Source organism: Pimephales promelas, chromosome 16 (genome assembly GCF_988280905.1).
Source record: "Pimephales promelas chromosome 16, fPimPro1.hap1.1, whole genome shotgun sequence".
Classification (NCBI taxonomy): Eukaryota; Metazoa; Chordata; class Actinopteri; order Cypriniformes; family Leuciscidae; genus Pimephales; species Pimephales promelas.
The window spans coordinates 17,808,383-17,830,311 of NC_142784.1; the positions used below are offsets into that span (position 1 = coordinate 17,808,383).

Here is a 21,929-nt window from a genome sequence, read left to right on the forward strand (position 1 = left end):
GATACGTTTGATACTTTTTCTCTATGTCTAAATGTTCACTCCTCGCAAGTATAACTTACATTTTACAATGCAGGGACTGTAACTAGAGATATGCTAGCTATAAATACAGTAATCATAACTTTAGTTAGGCAGAAAAAGTTCATTGTGGTTTCCAAACTCATTAATGTTAACGTTAGCGGTCTTCCACTGATGATATTGGCATTAGCTTGCTTTGTGGTTAGCTAGTCTATGATGAGCCATAATTTAGCTATAGATAACATAATACTGCAAGTTGTAAAACATACATTTTCAATATAACAGGCCAAGCAGAGATGATTGAAGCATGTTTCGTCCGTTTTTTTTTTTTTTTCAAATAAATATTCATTTATCGGCCATTATAACTGCCGATACCGATATTATGGAAAATGCCTAATATCGGCCGGCCGATATATCGGTCTGGCTCTACTCCAAATATATGTATTTTCACTTTATCTCACTTTTAATGCAATAGTTTAGCCTGGGAAAACCCAGACAACTTCTGGCAAATTTAGATTTGCTCTGAAAGTTAGTCTGGCAAAGAGCTCATTCAAGCCCACTTCCAATCCGTCGAAATCACGGCACCAATCAGAAACATTGGGGCGGACTTTACACGATGATGACAGCGCTGGGATTTTGAAGCAGATTTTGTAGCCTACATTACAAAGATGGATGCCGCCGTCGAACATCATTCGTTTGAATCAGCAATTGCGCATTTTGAATGTTTCCTTTTTGTTAAAAACCAAGCAAAGAACAACACTCAGAGATGTTTCTCCGCCACTCTGCATACGTCATATCTTTCATTGCTCTGATTGGTTTTAGGTCTATCCACGACGTCCGTTAGTGACGCCCCTCTGGAAATGATTTGTCTATGACGCTTTGCCAGACCATAACTCAGTTACAACTGAAAACTGGTCTGGTTTTAACCAGGCTAGCAATAGTTCACCCAAAAATGAAAATTCTGTCACCATCTACTCACCCTCATGTTGTTCAAAACCTGTATGCATTTCCTTCTTCTGGGAATGATAAAATAAGATTTTTTGAGGAATGTTGGTAACCATACCATTTGGGGTTCACAGTCTTCACACAGACTTCCATTGTATTTTTTGAGTATTCAATGGAATTTAATGATGGACCAAAACTGTTTGGTTACTAGCATTCTTCAAAATATGTTGTGTGTGTGTGTGGTCTGCAGAAAGATATGCAAACAGATTTGGAATGACATGAGGATGATGGAATTTTATTGAAATTTATTTTTTTGTGGTTTTTCATTATAGAATAATAAGTTGTAGTCATTTCTCCCGGTGGGAAGTTCACCTGCATTCCTGTATGTAACGGATGGCTCGAGAGAACTGGTTGTTTTTCAGGCTCTCTAGAATGGCCTGTACAGCAGCCTCAGAGGAGCTGTAGGGGGATTCAGCGGTGGGATCTTTCTGTTCGGCTGCGCTCTCACTGGCCACTGAGGCTGCTGCTGCCCGCAGGTTACTCTTCAACTCACTCAACTCTCTGGACATATTCTGCAGCTAGAATGGACAGCAAATACACATAAATGACAATCAAAATGACTCTTTTGTGAGAAATAAAACTATTTTTGAACCCTTCCAAGAAGATACAGTGGTGGTACCATAGTAGAGTGATGATATCAGAGTACAGAATGATTACTATATTCATGTATGATGGCATTTATATAATATGCAACCAAAGTTCAAAATATAATGGCATTAACATTAACAACAATGCTAATTGGTACCTAATTAGTAACTAGTAAAAACATTACAAACATACACAATTGCTATTTTAAGGAGCCCCGCACATGATATGCAAAAATAAATAAATAATCAATTATTATCCTATGTTTGTTTGTTTGTATGTTCATTTCTTTGTTTTTCTTCTTTTGCTTTTTTTCTCTCTTACTGTTATGTTTGTTTACTTGTACTCATTTTTTATATTGCTTCCTTAATAAACAAAAAATAAATAAATAAATAATCATGATAATAATTTTTACAAAAATTCAGATATTTAGGCCAGGAGTTTTTTCCCACCAATTATTATTTATTCCCTGCATTTTATTGACTTGTTTCCTCATTTTAATTATCTCGTGGTGACATTATACTAATTTGTTTAGTAATTTAGTTATATTTGTTTAGTAATTTAGTTAAATCTTGGCCATATTGTACTTATTTATTCCCTCCTTTTACTTAAGGGCCAGATTTACTAACAGCTTGCGCCTGTGCAAACCCTCTTTTGGCGTTTTAAAAAATACTGTCAGGATTTACTAAAAACATGCAATGAAAAATTAGAGCTAAAAGGGCATGCACAGGGTTATTTTTGCGGCTGACCTTATTGCATTTGCATTTGTAGGAGTTTCCCTTTCAGACGTAAAATCTATGGGGAGGGAAAGTATTTAAATGTCTCACGCATGGTGATTTACTAATGTTTGTGCTAGTCGATTTACTGGTATTTGCGCCCAAATTATTTATTGCCCCAAAAAGCTGTCTACTGTCTTAAAGCAGACTCAAATTTGCACAGCTCTTGGTAGATTATTTTGGTTATTATGGAAATGATCCGGCTGTGTTTATGTTCTTTTATTTGTGCGTCGTCAGTTGATCATGCACCGAACTTTCCAATCCCATTGGCATTATGCTCTCATGACTCATGCTAAGTTGTTTAGTAAATCTGGACCTTAGTTTTGGACACAAGTTTACAGAAACAAGGGAACATATTAGTACAATGTGGCCACGACTGAACTAAAACAAGCAAGCTGATTAAGCTTTGGGAACAAATTCTTAATTTGTGGCCACAAGATTTCCCCATTTCATGTACGGGGCTCCAATTCTATTTCATAAAGATTTGCAAGCTAGACTTTTCAGATGAGTAGACACTGATATCCACATACCTCTGGTATCAAGTTTATAGCGTGAACTTGGCCGATCAATTTACAGTAAGACTGAAAAAGCAGCAGCAGTTGAAAGTGGAGTTTGTAGAGTCTTTGACAAAGCTCCAGTTGCTGTGAACAAACATACATAAATAGAATAAATACCAACATTTGGTTTAAGAATTCTCATTTCTAGGGATATAAGAAAGAACTACAGAACAGTTCTAGAAGACGAAACCATTAACAAGGATACAAGCTTGTTAATGTTAGCAAAACAGCATTTTCATTTAGATAATATGAGACCTTTGAAAGAAATCTGATTTGCTTATTTGGGAGTGCTTGAGTAATATGGGTGTTTGGAAGGGAAAAAGATGATGTGACGTTAACAAAAAAGATTTTGTTAAACTTACTGCAAGAGATTCCATTTGCTATAAAGCAGGCATTGCAAGACAAAAGGTGAGAAGTGAGAAGGAAGAGAAGTATTGAATATACAGTAGTGTGAAAACATGCAGCCCAGTGGCACTGGCAATATAAAGCATGACAAAAACAACGGCTCCAACATGCATGAGCAGAAAAACTTCATGGACAAGCAGAGAAAGAAAAAAAAGGCTCACAACTATGTCCTCTTATTTTATTTTTGCATGGGGACTGTGCTGGGTGACAAAACAAGATGCCAATTACAGTATAAACAAATCCTAATTGCCTTTTTATGATAGTTTAGTGTTTTAACTATCATCTTTGTGAATCTTGAAGGGTTGAAAACAGTGGCCGGTTGCATAAACTGCTTAGACTAGTCTTGAAAGTTAGTCATCTAATTTTTTTTAAATCTTCCAGACTGGTCCAATCTTTTTAAGGTTAGTTACAGTAAAGGGTAGATTGGAAAAGTGAGGTCAGATTACTCTGCTACTTTGTCAGACTAGTTCTTAAAGGGATACTCCACTTTTTTTGGAAATAGGCTCATTTTACCACTCCCCTAGAATCAAACAGTTGGGTTTTACCGTTTTCGAATGTACAGTATTCAGCCGATTTTTTGATATTTAGAACAATATCAGTAACCAGATAGTTTCTGGTCTCATTGACTTTCATAGTATATTTTTTTCCTACTATTGAAGTCAATAAGACCAGACACTGTCTGGTTACTGATATTTTTCTAAATATCAGAAAATCAGCTGAATGGATTTGAAAACGGTAAAACTCAACTGTTTAACTCTGGGGGAGTGGTAAAATAAGCCAATTTCCAAAAAAAAGTGGAGTATCCCTTTAAGACACAGTCTTAGCATAGTGCTGGCTAAGTTATTGCAACTGGTCCCTGGTCAATAGAGTCGGGGAAAAAAAAAACCTTTTCAGGGTTTCTGCAAACTTCATCAATACCCAGCAGAGAATAACCCCCAAATCAAACATAAGAATAAGGGGTGTTGTTGTGAAATAACACAGCTAGCATTTGAAACAGGCATAAAGTTAAAGAGCAGACAGATAGAAAAGAGATGTCACTCACAGAGCTATCACAGAACAATCGAAACGCAGAAAATACAAGAGGGACATTGAAATGGCATCTGAGACATTTGATTCAACTAATCTCACTCATATCTCCGGACACAATGGACATTACAGTGGCATCAATCAGTAGACAATGCAACCACACTAAAACATTCACAGAGTATTACTGTATATTTGCTTTAGGAAATAAAGACGGAAACGCATGCAATATTTGTGGTGCACAGGCGCACTGCAGTTTTAGGGTTGTGTCAGCTTTAGACAGCTGAACTGTTTTAGTTTGAACTATATTATTATTATTATTGGAATGGCAGACAATCTAACTGTTATGATATTGAAAAGGCAGAGTTTCATACCTTCTCCTCTGTTTCAGCGGGCTGGTAGGTGATCACCCCATCTTCAGTGCATTTGGGGAAGCTGGCCTTGCAGTTGCGGAGCCACTGGAAGAGCCATAGCCATAACCAAAAGTTGAATGGAACAAGCTGTAGCATTTTAATTTAAAGCATCTACAAATATACTCATATATATATATATATATATATATATATATTGCTAATATTTGTATATATAATATTATAATCTCCTGCTCAAGAGTTTGGGGGTCAGTAAAAATTTTTTTTTTTTTTAAAGAAACGAGTAGTTTATTTAAGCATTCTTTATTTTAGAATGATCATGTGACTCTGAATCCTGGAGTCATGATGCTGTAAATTACATTATTATATATTAAAATATATAATTTTTTAACTCATAATGTTTTACAATGTTATTGTTTTACTGGATTTTTGATCAAATAATTGCAGCCTTGGTAAGCATAAGATTAAACATTAAAACAACATTACATTTTCCCATTTAGAATTGTATTTACTGAAAAAAAAATAGAAAATTACTAAAATATTGCTTTTGTAAAATAATGCTTGTTGGAACGTACTGATATGACTCCCTCCTTTTTGTTGTTGTAGGTCTCTAGATACTCCTGCAGCTCTAACACACTGAACTTCATCTTCTCCAACAGTCCATAAGACACAATCTGAAACACCCATTTAAGAGATACATTTTGTTTTACAAAATGGCATGCACACATATACAAATTGTGGGTGAAAGTGTACAAAACACTAAGGCTGGCACTTAATTGATTTGTATTCTGTACATAGCATGCACATACAATATATAAACGATAAACTCACAGTGTCTGCATCGACAAACAATGTGGGACATTCAGAGCAGGATGTCAGCATCTGGGACGACCTTACAAACTTCGCTCCAATTCCACGAAGGCCATCGCCAAGGTAACCAGCAGCGTCACATGTCAAGGTGCAGAACTTGGTCTGTATACTCTGGAGGTCAGAAACAACCTATCCTGTTTAATCAGCCCCACACCAGCATGCTGACAGCATCAATAAATTACTATCAAAGACGTAGTATGTCTTCAAAAATGTTGGCACTACTTAGTAAAAAAAAAAAGAAATCAAGATCAAGAAAACAGCCAACAAAAAACAGCTCTTGCCACTATTAAGATGCACCACATCAATTATTCATTTACAGTATGTATATTATATTATGTATATCAGCATAAATTGTAAACACTGACTGAACATGGTCAGTCAGGTGAAAACAAACCCCAAACGCCAACAGGGGTAACACACTGATCAGGCAATACCCAACAACCGTGTTTTTTGGTGTTTTGTCTGTGCGGTGTGAATTGGCCTTATGGGTTACCTGAAAAAGTGAGGTGAAGACTTGGAAGGTATAAACTGCACATGAACCATCCGAGTCGGCCACCAGCTGGTTGAGATGATTGCGCCAAGCCTCCTCTGCATCATCACACACAGTTGGTTGGAAGGCGGCCAGAATGGCAGAGAAAAATGGAGAAGGCGGAGGGGAGGAACGGGACTCTAGCAACAACTCTTCCTTTTCCTCCTCTGCCTGTGCCATAGAGCTGAGCTGGTCTCCAAACCCACTGGAGGAAGTTAATTATGTGGTCAGTTGGACTTTTCCAGACTTTTCTACCAAGACTGAAACAGAATTATTCACGTTGAGAGTTTGAACCTCACATAGTACCTGGGTACACGGCTTATCTCATCAATAAAGCAGTTGTCTTCACTTTGTGGTGTGTCGCCTGTTAGGATGTCAGAACAACTGCAGGTAGGCGGCGACTCACAAATGCAGAGCGAGATATCGTTCTCATTAACAATGGCTTCCTCTTCTTCAGCTGAATCCTCAGCCTAGTTTTTGGACAGGAAGTAAGAAAATCTTATAAGTATAAAGCATTTATGACCAATGCAAATGCATTACAGATTAGTTACAGGGAAAAAAAGCTGTGGCAACAAAAGATATTATTTTATAAATATAAATATTATTTAAAAAAAAATAGATTATGTGGCTAACTTTCTCAGTCTAAACGGTAAGATGAAATAATGGTGATCTTGGCCAAAATACAGTAAACAGTAATAAAATAAAATGATTCAAAACAACAAAACAATTTTACAGATAAATTTCACTGACCTTTCAAAACTAAAACTCTTCATGCCGAATTGGTTCTCTTTTTAGTGTGTGTGAGTGTTTTTTTTTTTTTTTTTTCCCAATAATGTCAGATTCAGATATATTGAGAGACCTTTACAAAAAAGGACCAACACCTGATTGGTCTGGTCTCATGTTTATGGCCACAAGCAATGGGTAGACTCTCTTTATTTGCACCCCTAGCATTTAGCATGTGAGTGATGTTACAGCCTTGCCACCCAGAGAGAAGCCATACACATTGCTCTAGTGGCTCATCACGAGCCTCTCTCTGAGACTGTGGTAGGCCTCAGAGACGAAAAACAGTTAGCGGAGAAATGATTAGCAGATAGAAACAGGGAGCTTTTGAAGAGCAAGAAGTACTTGCAACTCTATTCTACTTTGCACATTAATCTAATGCCCCATTCAAAAAAATAAAGAAGCCTGCAATCGAAAAAGAGTGTCACCCAACTACTACCTAAAATCAATTAATGCTAAAAGCAGAGCCATACAGATAAAGCAAGCACAGAAAGATATTATTCTTTTTCAGCCATGTTAATGGAAAAACTCTAGGACAGAGGTACGGCATGAGTAAGAATGTGTCTGCCCCCAAAGGTCAGCCATTTTGAAGCTCTTATTCACCCGATGGTTTGAGCCCTCGGGTAGTGAGTTTTCAAAGCTGGGTGTTGGGGTGGAAAGAGGAATTGGGTCAGCTTGAGTGTTGTCAAAGGAGATAGGCGGGGAGTCCATTGGGTTTAATTCCTCAGTAGGAGACAAGCTGACATTCTGAAAAGAGAAATAGAGATTATTTAGACTTTATAGGACAGTGGCCGAGAGAGCTCAATGCATTGCAACTGAAGAAAATAGAACATAGAAAAAACACCAGCAAATTAAGAAAACATCTTCATCAGTTTGACAACACATGTGCTGCAAATACTCACAATGCAACCAAATATAGAAACATGCTGCAAATAGCTCAGAAATGTTTCAAAGGGAGCCCAACAAGTGATTAACCTGGCTGGGACTGCGTATTGGTCAGTGTGTACTTTTCAGTGGTGTTGTCAATGACCTGAGTTTTTGGTTTATTTTAACATCCTGATCGTATATGCATTTTGAGTATTTGCTGCACGTTTCTGTTTTTGGTTGTGTTGAGAGAGTATTTCCAGTGTGTTTCTGTATTGGGTTGTGTTGTGAGTATTTGCAGTGTGTTTCTATATTTGGTTGTGTCGTGAGTATTTACAGTGTGTTTCTGTATTTGGTTGTATTATGATAATTTGCAACATGTTTCTGTATTGGGTTATGTCATGAATATTTGCTGAGTGTTTCTGTATTTGGTTGCAAAGTGAGTATTTGCAGTGTGTTTCTATATTTGGTTGTGTCGTGAGTATTTACGGTGTGTTTCTGTATTTGGTTGCAAAGTGAGTATTTGCATTGTGTTTCTGTATTTAGTTTCATTGTGAGTATTTACAGAATGTTTCTATATTTGGTTGTGTCATGATAATTTGCAACATGTTTCTGTATTTGGTTGTGTCGTGAGTATTTGCAGTGTTTTTATGTATTTGGCTGTGTCATGATCATTTGCAACATGTTTCTGTATTTGGTTGAGTAGTGAGTTTTTGCAGTGTTTTTCTGTATTTAGTTGCACAGTGAATATTTGCAGCGTGTTTCTATATTTGGTTGTGTCGTGAGTATTTGCAGTGTGTTTCTGTATTTAGTTGCATTGTGAGTATTTGCAGAGTGTTTTTTTATTTGGTTGTGTCATGATAATTTGCAACATGTTTCTGTATTGGGTTACGTCGTGAATATTTGCAGTGTTTCTGTATTTGGTTGCGTAGTGAGTATTTGCAGCATGTTTCTATATTTGGTTGCGTTGTGAGTATTTACGGTGTGTTTCTGTATTTACGTAGTTGCACTGGAAATATTTGCAGCGTGTTTCTATATTTGGTTGTGTCGTGAGTATTTACGGTGTGTTTCTGTATTTGGTTGCAAAGTGAGTATTTGCAGTGTGTTTCTGTATTTAGCTGCATTGTGAGTATTTGCAGAGTGTTTTTTTATTTGGTTGTGTCATGATAATTTGCTACATGTTTCTGTATTGGGTTACGTCAAGAATATTTGCAGTGTTTCTGTATTTGGTTGCGTAGTGAGTATTTGCAGCATGTTTCTATATTTGGTTGCGTTGTGAGTATTTACGGTGTGTTTCTGTATTTACGTAGTTGCATTGGAAATATTTGCAGCGTGTTTCTATATTTGGTTGTGTCGTGAGTATTTACGGTGTGTTTCTGTATTTACGTAGTTGCACTGGAAATATTTGCAGCGTGTTTCTATATTTGGTTGTGTCGTGAGTATTTACGGTGTGTTTCTGTATTTGGTTGCAAAGTGAGTATTTGCAGTGTGTTTCTGTATTTAGTTGCATTGTGAGTATTTGCAGAGTGTTTTTTTATTTGGTTGTGTCATGATAATTTGCTACATGTTTCTGTATTGGGTTACGTCGTGAATATTTGCAGTGTTTCTGGATTTGGTTGCGTAGTGAGTATTTGCAGCATGTTTCTGTATTTAGTTGCGTAGTGAGTATTTGCAGCATGTTTCTATATTTAGTTGCGTTGTGAGTATTTACAGTGTGTTGCTGTATTTGGTTTTGTCATGATAATTTGCAATTTTTTTCTGTATTGGGTTACGTCATGAATATTTGCAGAGTGTTTCTGTATTTGGTTGTGTCTTGAGTATTTGCAGTGTTTTTCTTTATTTGGTTTTGTCGTGAGTATTTGCAGCGTGTTTCTGAATTTGGTTGTGTCATGAGTATTTGCTGCATCGTGAGTATTTGCAGCGTGTTTCTGTATTTTGTTGCGTCATGAGTATTTGCAGCATTTCTTTATTTGGTTGCGTTGTGAGTATTTGCAGCACGTGTGTTGTCAAACTGATGAAGATGTTTTCTTAATTTGTTTGTGTTTTTTCTATTTGCTTATGTTTTCTTTAGTTGGAGTGCATTGAGCTCTCCCGAACACCGTATTATAGACAAAAAATGGACAAAATCCTAAGGATAAAATCCTCCCTACATTATTTTCCACTGAATATTCATTTGAAGTCGGAACAAAACGGAAGTTGCGATAGTCTTTTCTTTCCTATATCTTAGTGAAATAGCTTAATTTTGTCCATCGGGAATTGATGGGATCATTGCAGTATGCTAATGCTGTGATCTCATGTGAGAGACTTTATCCCACCCTTGTGCCGGTGAACCACAAGACCAGAATAGAGATATTGTTGAAAGATTAAAACTATGTAGGAAAAACAAATTCAACATTACTAGCTGTGAGGCTGTGAGGATCTGGCTGGCTGTAAGAGACTCTTCCTCAGAAGACTCGTCAGAATCATCATGGACGATTGGAAACAAGCTTGGTGAACTTCCTGAGAGCTGGCTGTCCTCCTCCATTGGGTGGGCTTCAGCCTGGTCCAGACTGTCAATGGAACGCCTACGCACACCCCAGTTAAAGCTGTCAACTGTCTCACCCTGTCAGAGAAAGAGTGGGAGAAATAAAGAGTCTTCTGAATAGGTATTTTGTGCAAAAACATATTTCAAAATGGACAGTCATAGGCTACAGCATGCTCTATATGTGAATGTGCTCAGTCGGTGAGTTTGTTATAAGGCCATATATATATATATATATATATATATATATATATATATATATATATATACATATATACAGGATTAAAACACTAGTGAAACAGCAATACAGGAACACATTTGTGTACCAGGAAAGTAAGTAATAAAGTGCCTGAAAGCCATTTCCTTTGGAAGAGGCTCAAGTTATCACTGCAGCCACATGCCTTGACATCAGAGTCAAGAGTCAACATTTACATTCCTACACAGATCCAGTTCAGCGGTTGGCAGCTCACTTAAACACTGAACGTAAATGCACAAAGTTAGGAGTATACTTTCTCTGCACAGTCATTTTTAATTACTTTCTTTTAAAATCATACTTGACAAATACTTTTACATCTAAATTTGGAATGAAAATATGATGGCTTCATAAATAGCCGTGAAATAAAACTCTTCAAATTTATAAGGCTGAATCTGCCCTTTTAAGTGTCTCTGCGGCATTGCAGCCTCAGCAAATTTGCAGAATGACCTCAATGCACCGACTTTAATGATTTCATAAGACAGCCAAGCTGTTAAAATGCAGACATGTTGAAATCTAATAAAACTGCATGAGGGGGGACAACATTTTTTTGAGATGTTACCCACCAGTTAATTCTTAAAGTTTCTCAAATACACTATCAATCAAAAGTTTGGGGTCAGTAACATTTGTAAAAAAAGTCTCATGCTCACTAAGGCTGCACTTATTTGATTAAAAAAAAAAAAAATACAGCAAAATCAGTAATATTGTGAAATATTATTCCAATTTAAACTGTTTTTTTATGTAATTATCATAAGTAGTATCCTTGCTGAAAAAAGTATTCATTTACACTAATTTGACATTGTGAGTTACAGGTATATTATGAATGCACTGTATAAAAAAAAGAGAAACAGGACTTACTGACTCAAACTTTTTAAGTGTGTTGTAAAGAAATAATTAATAAAAAAATTAAAATAAAAAATAAATAAACAATTCTGTGGGAACATTTGCACATGTGGTGAGGAAATGGTCAAAATCATTTGTTTTTGTAATGCAACACAACATTAAGTTTCTAGGCAGTATTATGGACATGCATCACAATATGGCCTTGTCCCACTGCACACAGCACAACACTGGAGGATTCCTGGGCTTACCTGCATCTCCTTGATGGCACAGACATAGACAAGGAGAGGAGATTGTATTACAAAGAGTTAAAGAAAGTTACAGTTGTATTGAGCAAACAGCACAATAGTTTAACTCTGACTAACGCTTTTTAAAAGTTTAAAGCATAGCATTGCTTTCCCCAAAGATCCACTTTACTGCAGTCAAAAACTAAGTTCGACCCAAGTCATTTGGATGTGAAAGTCTTCACAAGCAAGAGGGAATGATTTGGTTGAATTTTTTCAAATTTGTTCTCACCTCTCCATCTTCCAGTTCTACGTCCAGGAAGTCAAAGTCCCTGAATACACGAAACTGCTGTTCAGAAGTGGTGTCATCCATGTTTTCTGTGTCCCGTGTGCCGTCCTCAGAGGACACCTGACTGGGCTGGTGCTCGATTAGGTCCAGTTCCCCACAGGATGAGAAAATCACCTGTAGGAAGTGCTTCAGTATGAGAACTATAACACGGTGACATTGATACAATGTTAATTTTGGTTGAGATTGACATTTAAATTTTTAAAGTGTGTTGGATCAGCATTTAACTTTTCACATGGGTGGAGACATTGGACATTGCATTTAACTAACAGTGATTTGTAGTTGATGACCACAAGATCATGCAGGTATGTATCTCTGCAGAACACTTTCTCAATTAGTCGGGCATTTTCAACCACTTTACCTGATTTGCTCTAATCCACTGGGGGCTTGGTTTAGGGGTGGCCAAAACTGTTGAAAATGCATTTCTCGGTAGTTTAACTGATGCTTTCTCAGTAGAGAGAAAACACAGTTGCATCTTATGTCGAAGTCTTGTTTGTTGAACCACCTGACATACATGATGGTTTTCAAACAATGGTGCATCTATCTTATTATTTATCTGTTACTTTGTTTTGCTTGCTTGTTTCTGATTATTTTCTTGTTATTTTTTGACATATTGTTACTGAATCTAATGAAATACAATAATTCATCACTTCATAACGTTGATTCAATGACATTAGCATTGCTTTTTGTTGAAATCGCAACATTGTTACAACATTAATTGTGAGTGCAAAAGTGATTTTAAACCAACATCACTTTGTAACATTAATTCAATGGAATTAGCATTGCCACATCAACATTGACTCAACATTGTTTCAATGATTGTTTGTGATCTGGGTTCAAACATGTTTTCTAACATTTAATACTGGGTGGATATCATTTATTACACTTACAGATGGGTTTTTGGTGAGTCCAACTTCTTGGCCACACAAAGTTAACACATTCACCAACTTCTCACGAGTCCGTTTCTAAATTGGGAGATAAATTACACAAAAATAAATGTATTGAAAATAATGAACATAATAAATATATACAATTAAATAGAAAATAAAAACAATTACATTTAAACTAATTAAATAAAATAATAAAAAAAACATAGGGAATATATAAGTATTTATGCACTGTTCTTCAGCAAACAATGAGCGTGCTCACCTGTGAGGACTGGGGTCGTTTCCAGCTGACAGGCACCAGCACGTGGTTGTTTTGATAAGAGCCCGAAGATGTAGAGGAGGTACTGCGTGTCACGGCAACTCCTCCATTCTTCCCATCTTGCCTCGGGGAACCGTGAAGCTCGTCATACCGCCGGCCAATCACCGGTGTCTAAAACACACACACAAACGCACCATTTAAGCTCAGAGATATCACGTCTGCTCTTTTCTTTTCACATCCTAATATTGTGGCCCTCGGCCCATGAGTCTTTATTTCAGAGCAATCCTTTTGATGACTTCAAGTTGCCTCAGATCCCCACCAACAATTCAGAACCAATTCAGAAAAAGTGGATGTCTTTTCTCAATAGTCCTGCTCCTCTGTGTCTCGAAAAAGAGAACTTCAACAAAGCAAGCCAAACAAAGCTTGTGGGAATTTCAGGATTTCCTTATTGAATTCACCTGCCCTTAATTCCTGTGAAATCCTTTCTGCTGGGATGGGATCAAGCTTGTTTTGAGTTCCCTGTCAGAACTGAGGTTTTTTTCCAACTGTCTCGCCCACTTGCAAGAGGCAAAATGTGTCCCGGAGGTATTTGACAGAGGGCAGAGGAGTCTGCTTTTAGACTTTGGAAGGGCTGTCCAGCCCTCGCCGCTCGGGATGCAAAACGCCAGAGCCGGAGTGACATCATTTCCTGGAATTCATGTATTACACAAATAGCTCCCTGTTTGGTTCCCACACTTTAATGAGACCAGGCCTTTGATATTTCCATCCAGTTTCAAACAGAAGACCGAACCTTCAGAGTTTGCATTAAAACTGTTACAGTAAAATAATATTAAAGGAGAAGTCTAATACAAAAGAGAAACAACATGAAAAAAAATCTGCACAGCTCCACCTTGGAAAATGTGGACAAACCCAGAGAGGATGCCAGTATTTGGTGATTTGCTGGAATGACTCACTTTTACCACCTATATACTGTACCAACTCTCACTTCACTAACTTACATCATACGCCATCAACGTACATCACCACTCAAAAGAACACCTTTCGAATTCTATATAATCATTTTTAAAATGATAAAATGAATAACATTTAACAATAAAAATATTATTTAGTGTTTTTTCGTCTATTGTACACCACTTTAAGAGCGTGAGCAATTAAAAGCACTAAATAAATTGAAGTAATAATAATAATTACTATTAAATAACTCTTTTTTTAATTTTTATTATTATGATAAGACAGAGAAAAAATATGAAATAATGGAACTATAAAAGGAAATTATATTGTGATGAAATATATATATATAGCTATATATATATATAGCTATATATATATAGCTCCTTCAAAGTCACCACCCTTTTCCAAGAATCCAGTCCTGCACAACCAACTTTATGAGGTGCATCTTGGTATGATTTATAAACGGTATTGATATGCATGCTAAGTACTTTTTGGTTGCTACAAAACTAATTTCAAGCTTTGAAGGATAAGTCTTATGGTTTTACAGATCATGACACAAATTAATTCAGCCAAACTTTTGACTTGTACTGTATAATGACAATAAAGAAGGACAGACAGAAATGTCATACCTCTGAAATGTCAAAGTGAAAGTCAAGGGTCTTTCCAGGCAAGGCTTTGGAGGGTGTGTCCCACACACGCCTGACATCCACAGAAGATGCGTTACTCAGCGGGGACGAAGGCGAAACCAGACTAGCCGAGCGGGAGACCACCAGCTTTAATATGTTCAAGGCTTCCTTCCAGTGTGCAGTCTAAAGTCACAGAAACAAACACAAAACAGCTTAGTTATTCCTTCAGGACAAAACATGCTCACCTCCCAAAGCATTACATACAGTCAATCCATCTTCACGAGCAGTAGCCGTCTCTTCTTCTGCCGAGATAAACACATGAGCGCGGCGAGAGAAGTTCAGAGGAGCGTCTTTGCTGTGAGGCCACACTGAAGGCCTCAGTAATGTGGACAGCAGCCAATAGGACTGACTGTTTATAGAGTGCTGCTGGGTGTGCCTTTGGATTTATAGCCCTGGCACAAGGTTGTGTTTTTTTTTTTCTCTATATTTTTTTTCTCCCTTTGAATGAAAGGTTGAGAGATGGAAAACTAGTGGCTTTACCAAGGATGTAAGACTTAAAGTTTTACAGTAGAAACTCTATAAAACACTATTATGCAATAAGTACATTTATTTAGGCTAGATGATATGAACCAGTTAAATGTAATCATAGAGACTAATTTTAGAAGCACCCACAATAAATATTTGATTCTCAGAAAACACACAAACTGGTCAAATGCACTGTATTTTGAAGTAAAACTATTAAAATTCTTTTCATTTATTGAAATAAAGATCAAAAAGTCAAAAATAAATATTAGCTGAATAATATATATATATATATATATATATATATATATATATATATATATATATATATATATATATACTGTATATGATTCCTTGCCAACTAACTGAAATTGAAAAAAAAGTTTGTGTAAGTACTAAAATGAGTCAAACTGAAATAGATCAAGCTAAAATAGAAACTAAATAGATAAATAAAGAATTCAAGCTAAACAGAAAATGTAAAAAAGAAATTACATTATTAAAATTCATAAAACATAAAAGCTATAATATTGATCAATAAAAACAATAGTATTTTTCTATAATTGCACATATAACACTACATTGTATGTGGATAAAAGCATTTACCAAATGACTAAATTTTAAAAAACATTTTAAGTTACAAAAACTAAAAATCATCAGTAAATTGCGTATGTGATAAATTAGAGGTGTCACACCTGAACAAACTTCTCTATGGTTGTTAGAACCTCCATGTTGAAGAGTTTGGCTTGAATGCCACTCAGGTCCATGTGACTCAGTAGACTGTAGATGATTTGCAGAAGAGTTTGTTGCATGCTGGGTAATCCTTTCTCCAACAACTGTTTACAAAACACAGAAAGTATTATAAAGTAAAGTTTCCCAAAATTCTTGTCTTATAAACAGGATAGATTTTTTTTTATATAATTCACTTTTATTTGCTTCCTACCTCTGACATGTAAGTAACCATGCTGAGTGTGCTGTCGCTGAAGGCTTCATGTAGGTAGCGGCACACCACATTGACCCAGGAGAAGCAGTCTCGGGTATAAGAGTGTGTTTTATACAGTGTCATCACATGGGCAAGGTTGGACAGCTTGGAGTTCTTTTCCTCAAGGCAAATCTGTCAATCAAAATGAGTGATTTTCAGTAAACAAATGTGCTGTAGATTCTGATTCTGAAGTATAAAATTGTGTAGTGTGATTTAAGGTCAGAATCACAGGAACAGACCTGGGAAATTCTCTCAGCCACGTCCTTACAGAATTGAGTAGGTGAGTCAAAGTGTAACACAAGATGGGGGATGAGGCAGAGCACATTCAATGGGAAACCTGAAAGATAATAGCAGATTTGCTTTCATAATCCCACTTAACATGAACCTTGGTGGATTAATAGAGAATTATGTTTGAATGAGACATTTTTCTCATTTTTGTATAACAAAAGATCTACCTATGGCTTGGGAGGTGTCCACCACTGGTAGCCGTGAGACGGGTGTGAGCTGGCTGAAAAGCTCCAAGGTAAGTTCTGTAGTGTTGGCAGAGGTGAAGCCCTTCAGAAGCAGCTGCTGAAGCCCAGAGAACTCCTTCCATTTTAGCTGGATCTGGATCTTCTCCAGCTTTTCTTTGTATTCCTGCTTATCTAAAGAAATGTGGCCTAGCAGCTTCCCTAACAACCTGAGGGACATGTGGTACTCAAACTCAAAGTCCGACTCCATGAGTGACACCACTGCCCAAAAGATGGTGGCTAGCAGGTTGCGGGGATGGTTGGCGTTGGCTGGGTCGGTGGAGACCACATTGTCCCTGGAGGAAGATGAGGACAGGGATTGGAGCTTGGAGAAATTGCTCTGGTGATGGTGGATGCGGTCTAGCGTGGCACTCCGGGGAACCTCAGAGGAACGCTCAACCTCGCCAAAGCGCTTGGGTACGGAGTAGCTACGCTGGTGGCGTATTCGCTCAGAAGTCATGCCTGGAATCAGGTCCAGCTGACTGGTGCTCTTACGGTTAAGCGTTAACTTGCCACTGGATGGAAGATCTGGTGAAGATGCCCTGCAGGAACACAGATTTATCACCAAAAGGGAACAAAGCATCTTGGAACATATTAGAAACACAAATTTATAAAGCCTCTTTAGTTTTGCTGAAAAAACGGTTGTACCCAGTGTACATCATCTGATTGAGGGTTTATACTTTTTTAGCAAGTTAAAAGCTTTTTTAGTATAGATGCAAAACGATACAGCCTCAGGTAATGTTACATGTTAGACGTTAAACGTTATTAGTAACATTTCACCATGAACACTTTTTGGACTGAAGTAACCTGGGTTTGCGTTTGCTTGATTATGCATATATCATTTTTTTTTAGAAAAATAATGTTAAAATGTGAGTATCAATAATGACACATCAGGCTTTTGAGGAATGTTTATTTGTACATCTCTCAATCATTGTATTTCACTGCATCATGTGTTTTGTCCCCCACAATTAAAACTACAAAGCTTTGATCATAAAGCATTTTAATATTTTATCAAGACATAATACTCAGAGATATATGACAACTGATATTTAAAGGGTTAGTTCACCCAAAAATGAAAATTCTGTCAGTATTTACTCACCCTCATGTTGTTCCAAACCTATGTGCGTTTATTTGTTCTGCTGAACACAATGGAAGATATATGGAAGAATATTTTAATCAAACAGATCTCATTCCCCATTGACTACCATAGTAGGAAAAATACATACTATAGTAGTCAATGGGGAATGAGATCTGTTTGATTAAAACATTCTTCAAAATATCTTCCTTTGTGTTCAGCAGAACAAATAAACACATAAGGGTTTGGAACAACATGAGGGTGAGTAAATACTGACAGAATTTTCATTTTTGGGTGAACTAACCCTTTAAACATCATGTTTCTGCATAACAAGCTACCAGAATTTCAACTTACATTTTGGCAATTTAAGTGTCACTAACTACCAAATTGCATATTTTTGCTTGGTTTGGCCCCCTGAATAAAATGTGTTGAGCTCCATATTCTCCTATATCATACTATATAAGCCAGAAAGTCTGATGTATGAATTATGAAACTCATATGTTACACATATTCAAACAGTTTTTGTTTTAGAATTCAAAAATAGTCAAATGTTTCAATAAACTTGAAGAAAGAATGTGTCAGGTTTACCGTAGTATGACAAATAAGTCATTGTTCTTCAGGCACTCAGCTAGATTATCCACGACTGACTCAAGAGTGAGGAGAAGCTCCATCACATAACCCTGTGGAGAAGATGCATTGTGAGTTTATTCACATATTGAATCTATCAAAACTGTCATTAAGGAGGCCAAACCTCACCTGAACCTCCTCTCCGTGCTCCCCGACCACCTCCACCAAGCGTGAAAGCAGGTCGGACACGGCCAGCGCTGAGAGGGGCTGCCGCAGAGCTCTGAACACCTGGAAGGAGCGTCCAGCGTAATGCCTGGAGGAGCTACACAGAGCCATCTGCAACGCCACTTCACTCAACTGCTGCTCCAGTCGAATGTCTACAAACATACAGAACATGCAAACAGACATTCAGTAGTAGCCAAAAGTCATGTTATTTCTTTTTAATGACCCTACAAGGATATGAGGAAAGTATTTCATTTAAGGTATTTATCTGATTTAATTATTTGGCAAAAAAAGGCCAAATATTTTACTATACAAAAAAAAAAAAAAGTGTACAACAGCATTCATATTTCCTTTGTATGACAGCCTGGTCAAAAAATGTTTTGCACTTATTTGTACAATTTCACATAATGCTTTCAATTTGTAATAATATTTAAGTAAAGAGTGAAGAAAATGTTCCTAGGCTGGACAATCAATTTTGGCAAGTACTGTATATTATAAATAGCAATAAAACGTCACAAGCTGCACCCAGGTAATGTAAATGAAGACTGGAATGAGTAAAGACAAATGTGGCTTACCTGATTTGGACTCTTTGAACACAGACATCACATGTCGCAGGAAGTTGGTAAGTTGCTCTGTGCTTTTTGAGTGTTGATTCTTAGGAATGATATCCTCATGGCTCCATAACGGCCCAAAAGGCCTAAACAAACCATGCAAATATCTTTTTAATATCTTACTATAAATTATGTTGATGACAGGAAAAGCTACTTTCACCTTGTCAGCAGAGCCATGTTTGATTATTACTAATGTGCCACTAGATGGCGGACTAGGCTGCAAGATTATATTTCCCTGCGAACCAGCAAATGTGCTTTGTGTTTCTTAAATAACATTGTGGCGCATTAAAGATGAGCTTATAGTTTTCTAAATAAATCAGACAGCCATTGCGGTATTTTAAACACACATGATAGAAACCTTTTAGAGAGTATGCGGAAAAATAGTTTGAAACAATATTCAAGTGAAAGAAAATAAAAAAGTTGTTTCCCCATTCTGTACATGTAGACTTGTTCACACTATCATGTACAATTCAAAACTTTTCTCTGTTCACCATGTCTGTTGGCACCATAATTATAATCCCAATACTACTAGCTTGATGCAAGATTTTATTGCATGAGAAAGTCATTTGGTTGTTTGCAAGTAACACACAGTGCCTATCCATGTGTAAATATCAGTGCTGTCAGTTTTAAAAATGGGCTTTTGCAAAACTGTTTGGAATTGTCTGCAGTGTGAACACCGTCTGAAAGAACCCACACCAGCACCAACATCAGACGCCCGTTTAAACCACACCACGGCGAGAACTGCTCTGATGTAGACTGATGAAATACATGCAACATACAAGTCTGTCATATCCTGAGTGATGTCAGACGTAAGACGCGTCAGATGTGTCATTTCTTGAATCAGTTCCTGAACAGCTCTGCAATATTCACATGAAATGACCTTTCATTTTAGTAACAGTGAAGATAAACTAAAAAGAACTCAGATTCATTTAACAGCGGAGCCTGCATGGAGACTATTTGGCCAATTTTAAAATGTATTTAATAATTAAACACTTTATTATGTGGATTTCACATACTGTAATTTCAATATAATAAAATAAATATTCCAACATTTATCAGCCTATCACACTTTAACCAATTAAAAGTCAGTAATATTTTTTAATGTCTTTGAAAGGAGTCTCTTATGCTCACCAAGGCAGCATTTATTGAATCAAAAATACAATAAAAACAGAAATACTGTGAAATATCATTACAATTTAAACAACTGTTCTCATTGTTTATATATTTTAAAGTATATTTTATATTTTATTGCTGGCAAAGCTGTATTTTCAGCATCATTACTCCAGTCTTCAGTGTCACATGATGACATGATATCAATGTAAAAAAAAAAAAAAATTTTGTGGAAACCATGGTGCATTTTTTTTCAGGATTCTTTGATAAATAGAAAGCTCAAAATAACAGTATTTATTTTAAGCACAAATCTTTTGTAACATTATAAATGATCAATTTAAATACAACAAAAAGTACTGTCCTTGAACGGTAGTGTAAACATCACAAAATAATTCTAGGTTTGTATACCTGGTAGTGAGAAACTCAACGAGTTTGCTGCTCTTCTCATCATCTTCAGTGCTGCTCTCCATTTGCTCCACCTCTTCCTGGGTCAGATGAGGCAGGTTAGAGCTGCTGCCTCCGAGGCTCAGGCTGGACGAGGTAGAGGAGGAACTGAGGCCCGAATCTGGCACTGGAGATGCCTGGCCATTCCGCAGGAAGTCCACACCACCTGAACACCACACGTAGGGTGAGTGAAAAAGGTTTTAAAAGACGAACCTACATTTTAAATGATTTTAGGCAAGTCAAACAAACAGGGTGATGACATTCCTAAATGAGCCAAATCACAGACATTAAAGAACAATGCTGTTATGACAGCAGATGCTGGTGACTGACATCGGATCAGCATCATATTGACTTTGCCTAGACATGCTTTAACAGCATGACAACAGTGAGACTCCCTTCTGGTGCAAACCAGTCTCCCCTGGGCACGGCAGATGGTCCCCTTTGGAGCGAGAAGATAAAAATAGTGCATAGGAATGCTCTAATCAGACGTTTAGATGATCTGTGTACATATAATTGTTTTTGGCCACACTTCCAGAAGTTGTTCTTGCACAGATAAGAATTCTTACCCTCCACCCCTCTACAGGATTTCAACATGACTGCATTCTCCAAAGCTATGTGTCAAATACAAAGGCCAGTGTGATAAACAGGATTCATGCAAAGTTGCTAAATTTGTCTTGTTGACAGCCGAATTTCACAATATTTAATACAATGTAGTACTTTGCAAAGTATTCATAATTTCAAGGTCAAGTAGTTTCTAAGTACTTATTTGAACTTATCTAAGTTGTATGTATCCTTTTTGATAAATGGCTTGTGAACGCTTAAACATGATCAATACTTTCCAGGAAAACGTTTAGTATACAATCTCTTCTATTCAATCACAGTGATTTACCAAGTAAAACATGTTCCTGGATCAACAAATTCCAGTCTGAAAATTTAGTCCTAACCCTATCCCTACCCATAAGTTATCCCCAAAAATCAGATGGAAATCAGGTGAATAACACTGATGTAGAAACACCTTGTCCCGTACATCTGATTGGAATGTTGATCCAGGAACATGTTGCACTTGGTGAAATCACGTTCACTGTCTTCTGACCCCTGGCACTAATATCCATGCTTTTCGAAATGTAGAATGATTTTTAACACATTTTATACAATGTAAGCCTCTGTGTTGTGATGCACGTGCTGATTTTGATAAAGTAATGG

General features: G+C 36.9%; 1 protein-coding gene across 5 annotated transcripts in view; it reads right to left on the reverse strand.

Moving 5' to 3' along the window:
* Positions 1 to 21,929, reverse strand: part of frya (FRY microtubule binding protein a) — a 65,797-nt gene that overhangs the window by 1,444 nt on the left and 42,424 nt on the right. For 2 of the 5 annotated variants that reach the window (XM_039670712.2, XM_039670713.2), the window contains exons 40-61: positions 20,691 to 20,892; positions 19,137 to 19,258; positions 18,529 to 18,716; positions 18,361 to 18,452; positions 16,644 to 17,239; positions 16,428 to 16,525; positions 16,150 to 16,320; positions 15,902 to 16,042; positions 14,691 to 14,870; positions 13,114 to 13,281; positions 12,855 to 12,929; positions 11,911 to 12,081; positions 10,179 to 10,382; positions 7,520 to 7,663; positions 6,443 to 6,606; positions 6,101 to 6,341; positions 5,569 to 5,718; positions 5,313 to 5,411; positions 4,741 to 4,824; positions 3,301 to 3,318; positions 2,912 to 3,022; positions 1,333 to 1,538 (exon numbers count right to left, since the gene is read on the reverse strand). In XM_039670712.2, the coding sequence (XP_039526646.2) occupies positions 1,333 to 1,538; positions 2,912 to 3,022; positions 3,301 to 3,318; positions 4,741 to 4,824; positions 5,313 to 5,411; positions 5,569 to 5,718; positions 6,101 to 6,341; positions 6,443 to 6,606; positions 7,520 to 7,663; positions 10,179 to 10,382; positions 11,911 to 12,081; positions 12,855 to 12,929; positions 13,114 to 13,281; positions 14,691 to 14,870; positions 15,902 to 16,042; positions 16,150 to 16,320; positions 16,428 to 16,525; positions 16,644 to 17,239; positions 18,361 to 18,452; positions 18,529 to 18,716; positions 19,137 to 19,258; positions 20,691 to 20,892 (3,625 nt within the window). Of the gene's footprint in view, positions 1 to 1,332; positions 1,539 to 2,911; positions 3,023 to 3,300; positions 3,319 to 4,740; positions 4,825 to 5,312; positions 5,412 to 5,568; positions 5,719 to 6,100; positions 6,342 to 6,442; positions 6,607 to 7,519; positions 7,664 to 10,178; positions 10,383 to 11,910; positions 12,082 to 12,854; positions 12,930 to 13,113; positions 13,282 to 14,690; positions 14,871 to 15,901; positions 16,043 to 16,149; positions 16,321 to 16,427; positions 16,526 to 16,643; positions 17,240 to 18,360; positions 18,453 to 18,528; positions 18,717 to 19,136; positions 19,259 to 19,951; positions 20,030 to 20,690; positions 20,893 to 21,929 lie in introns of all 5 variants that reach the window. The other 3 variants (XM_089121117.1, XM_089121118.1, XM_039670714.2) reach the window with 3 other exon arrangements.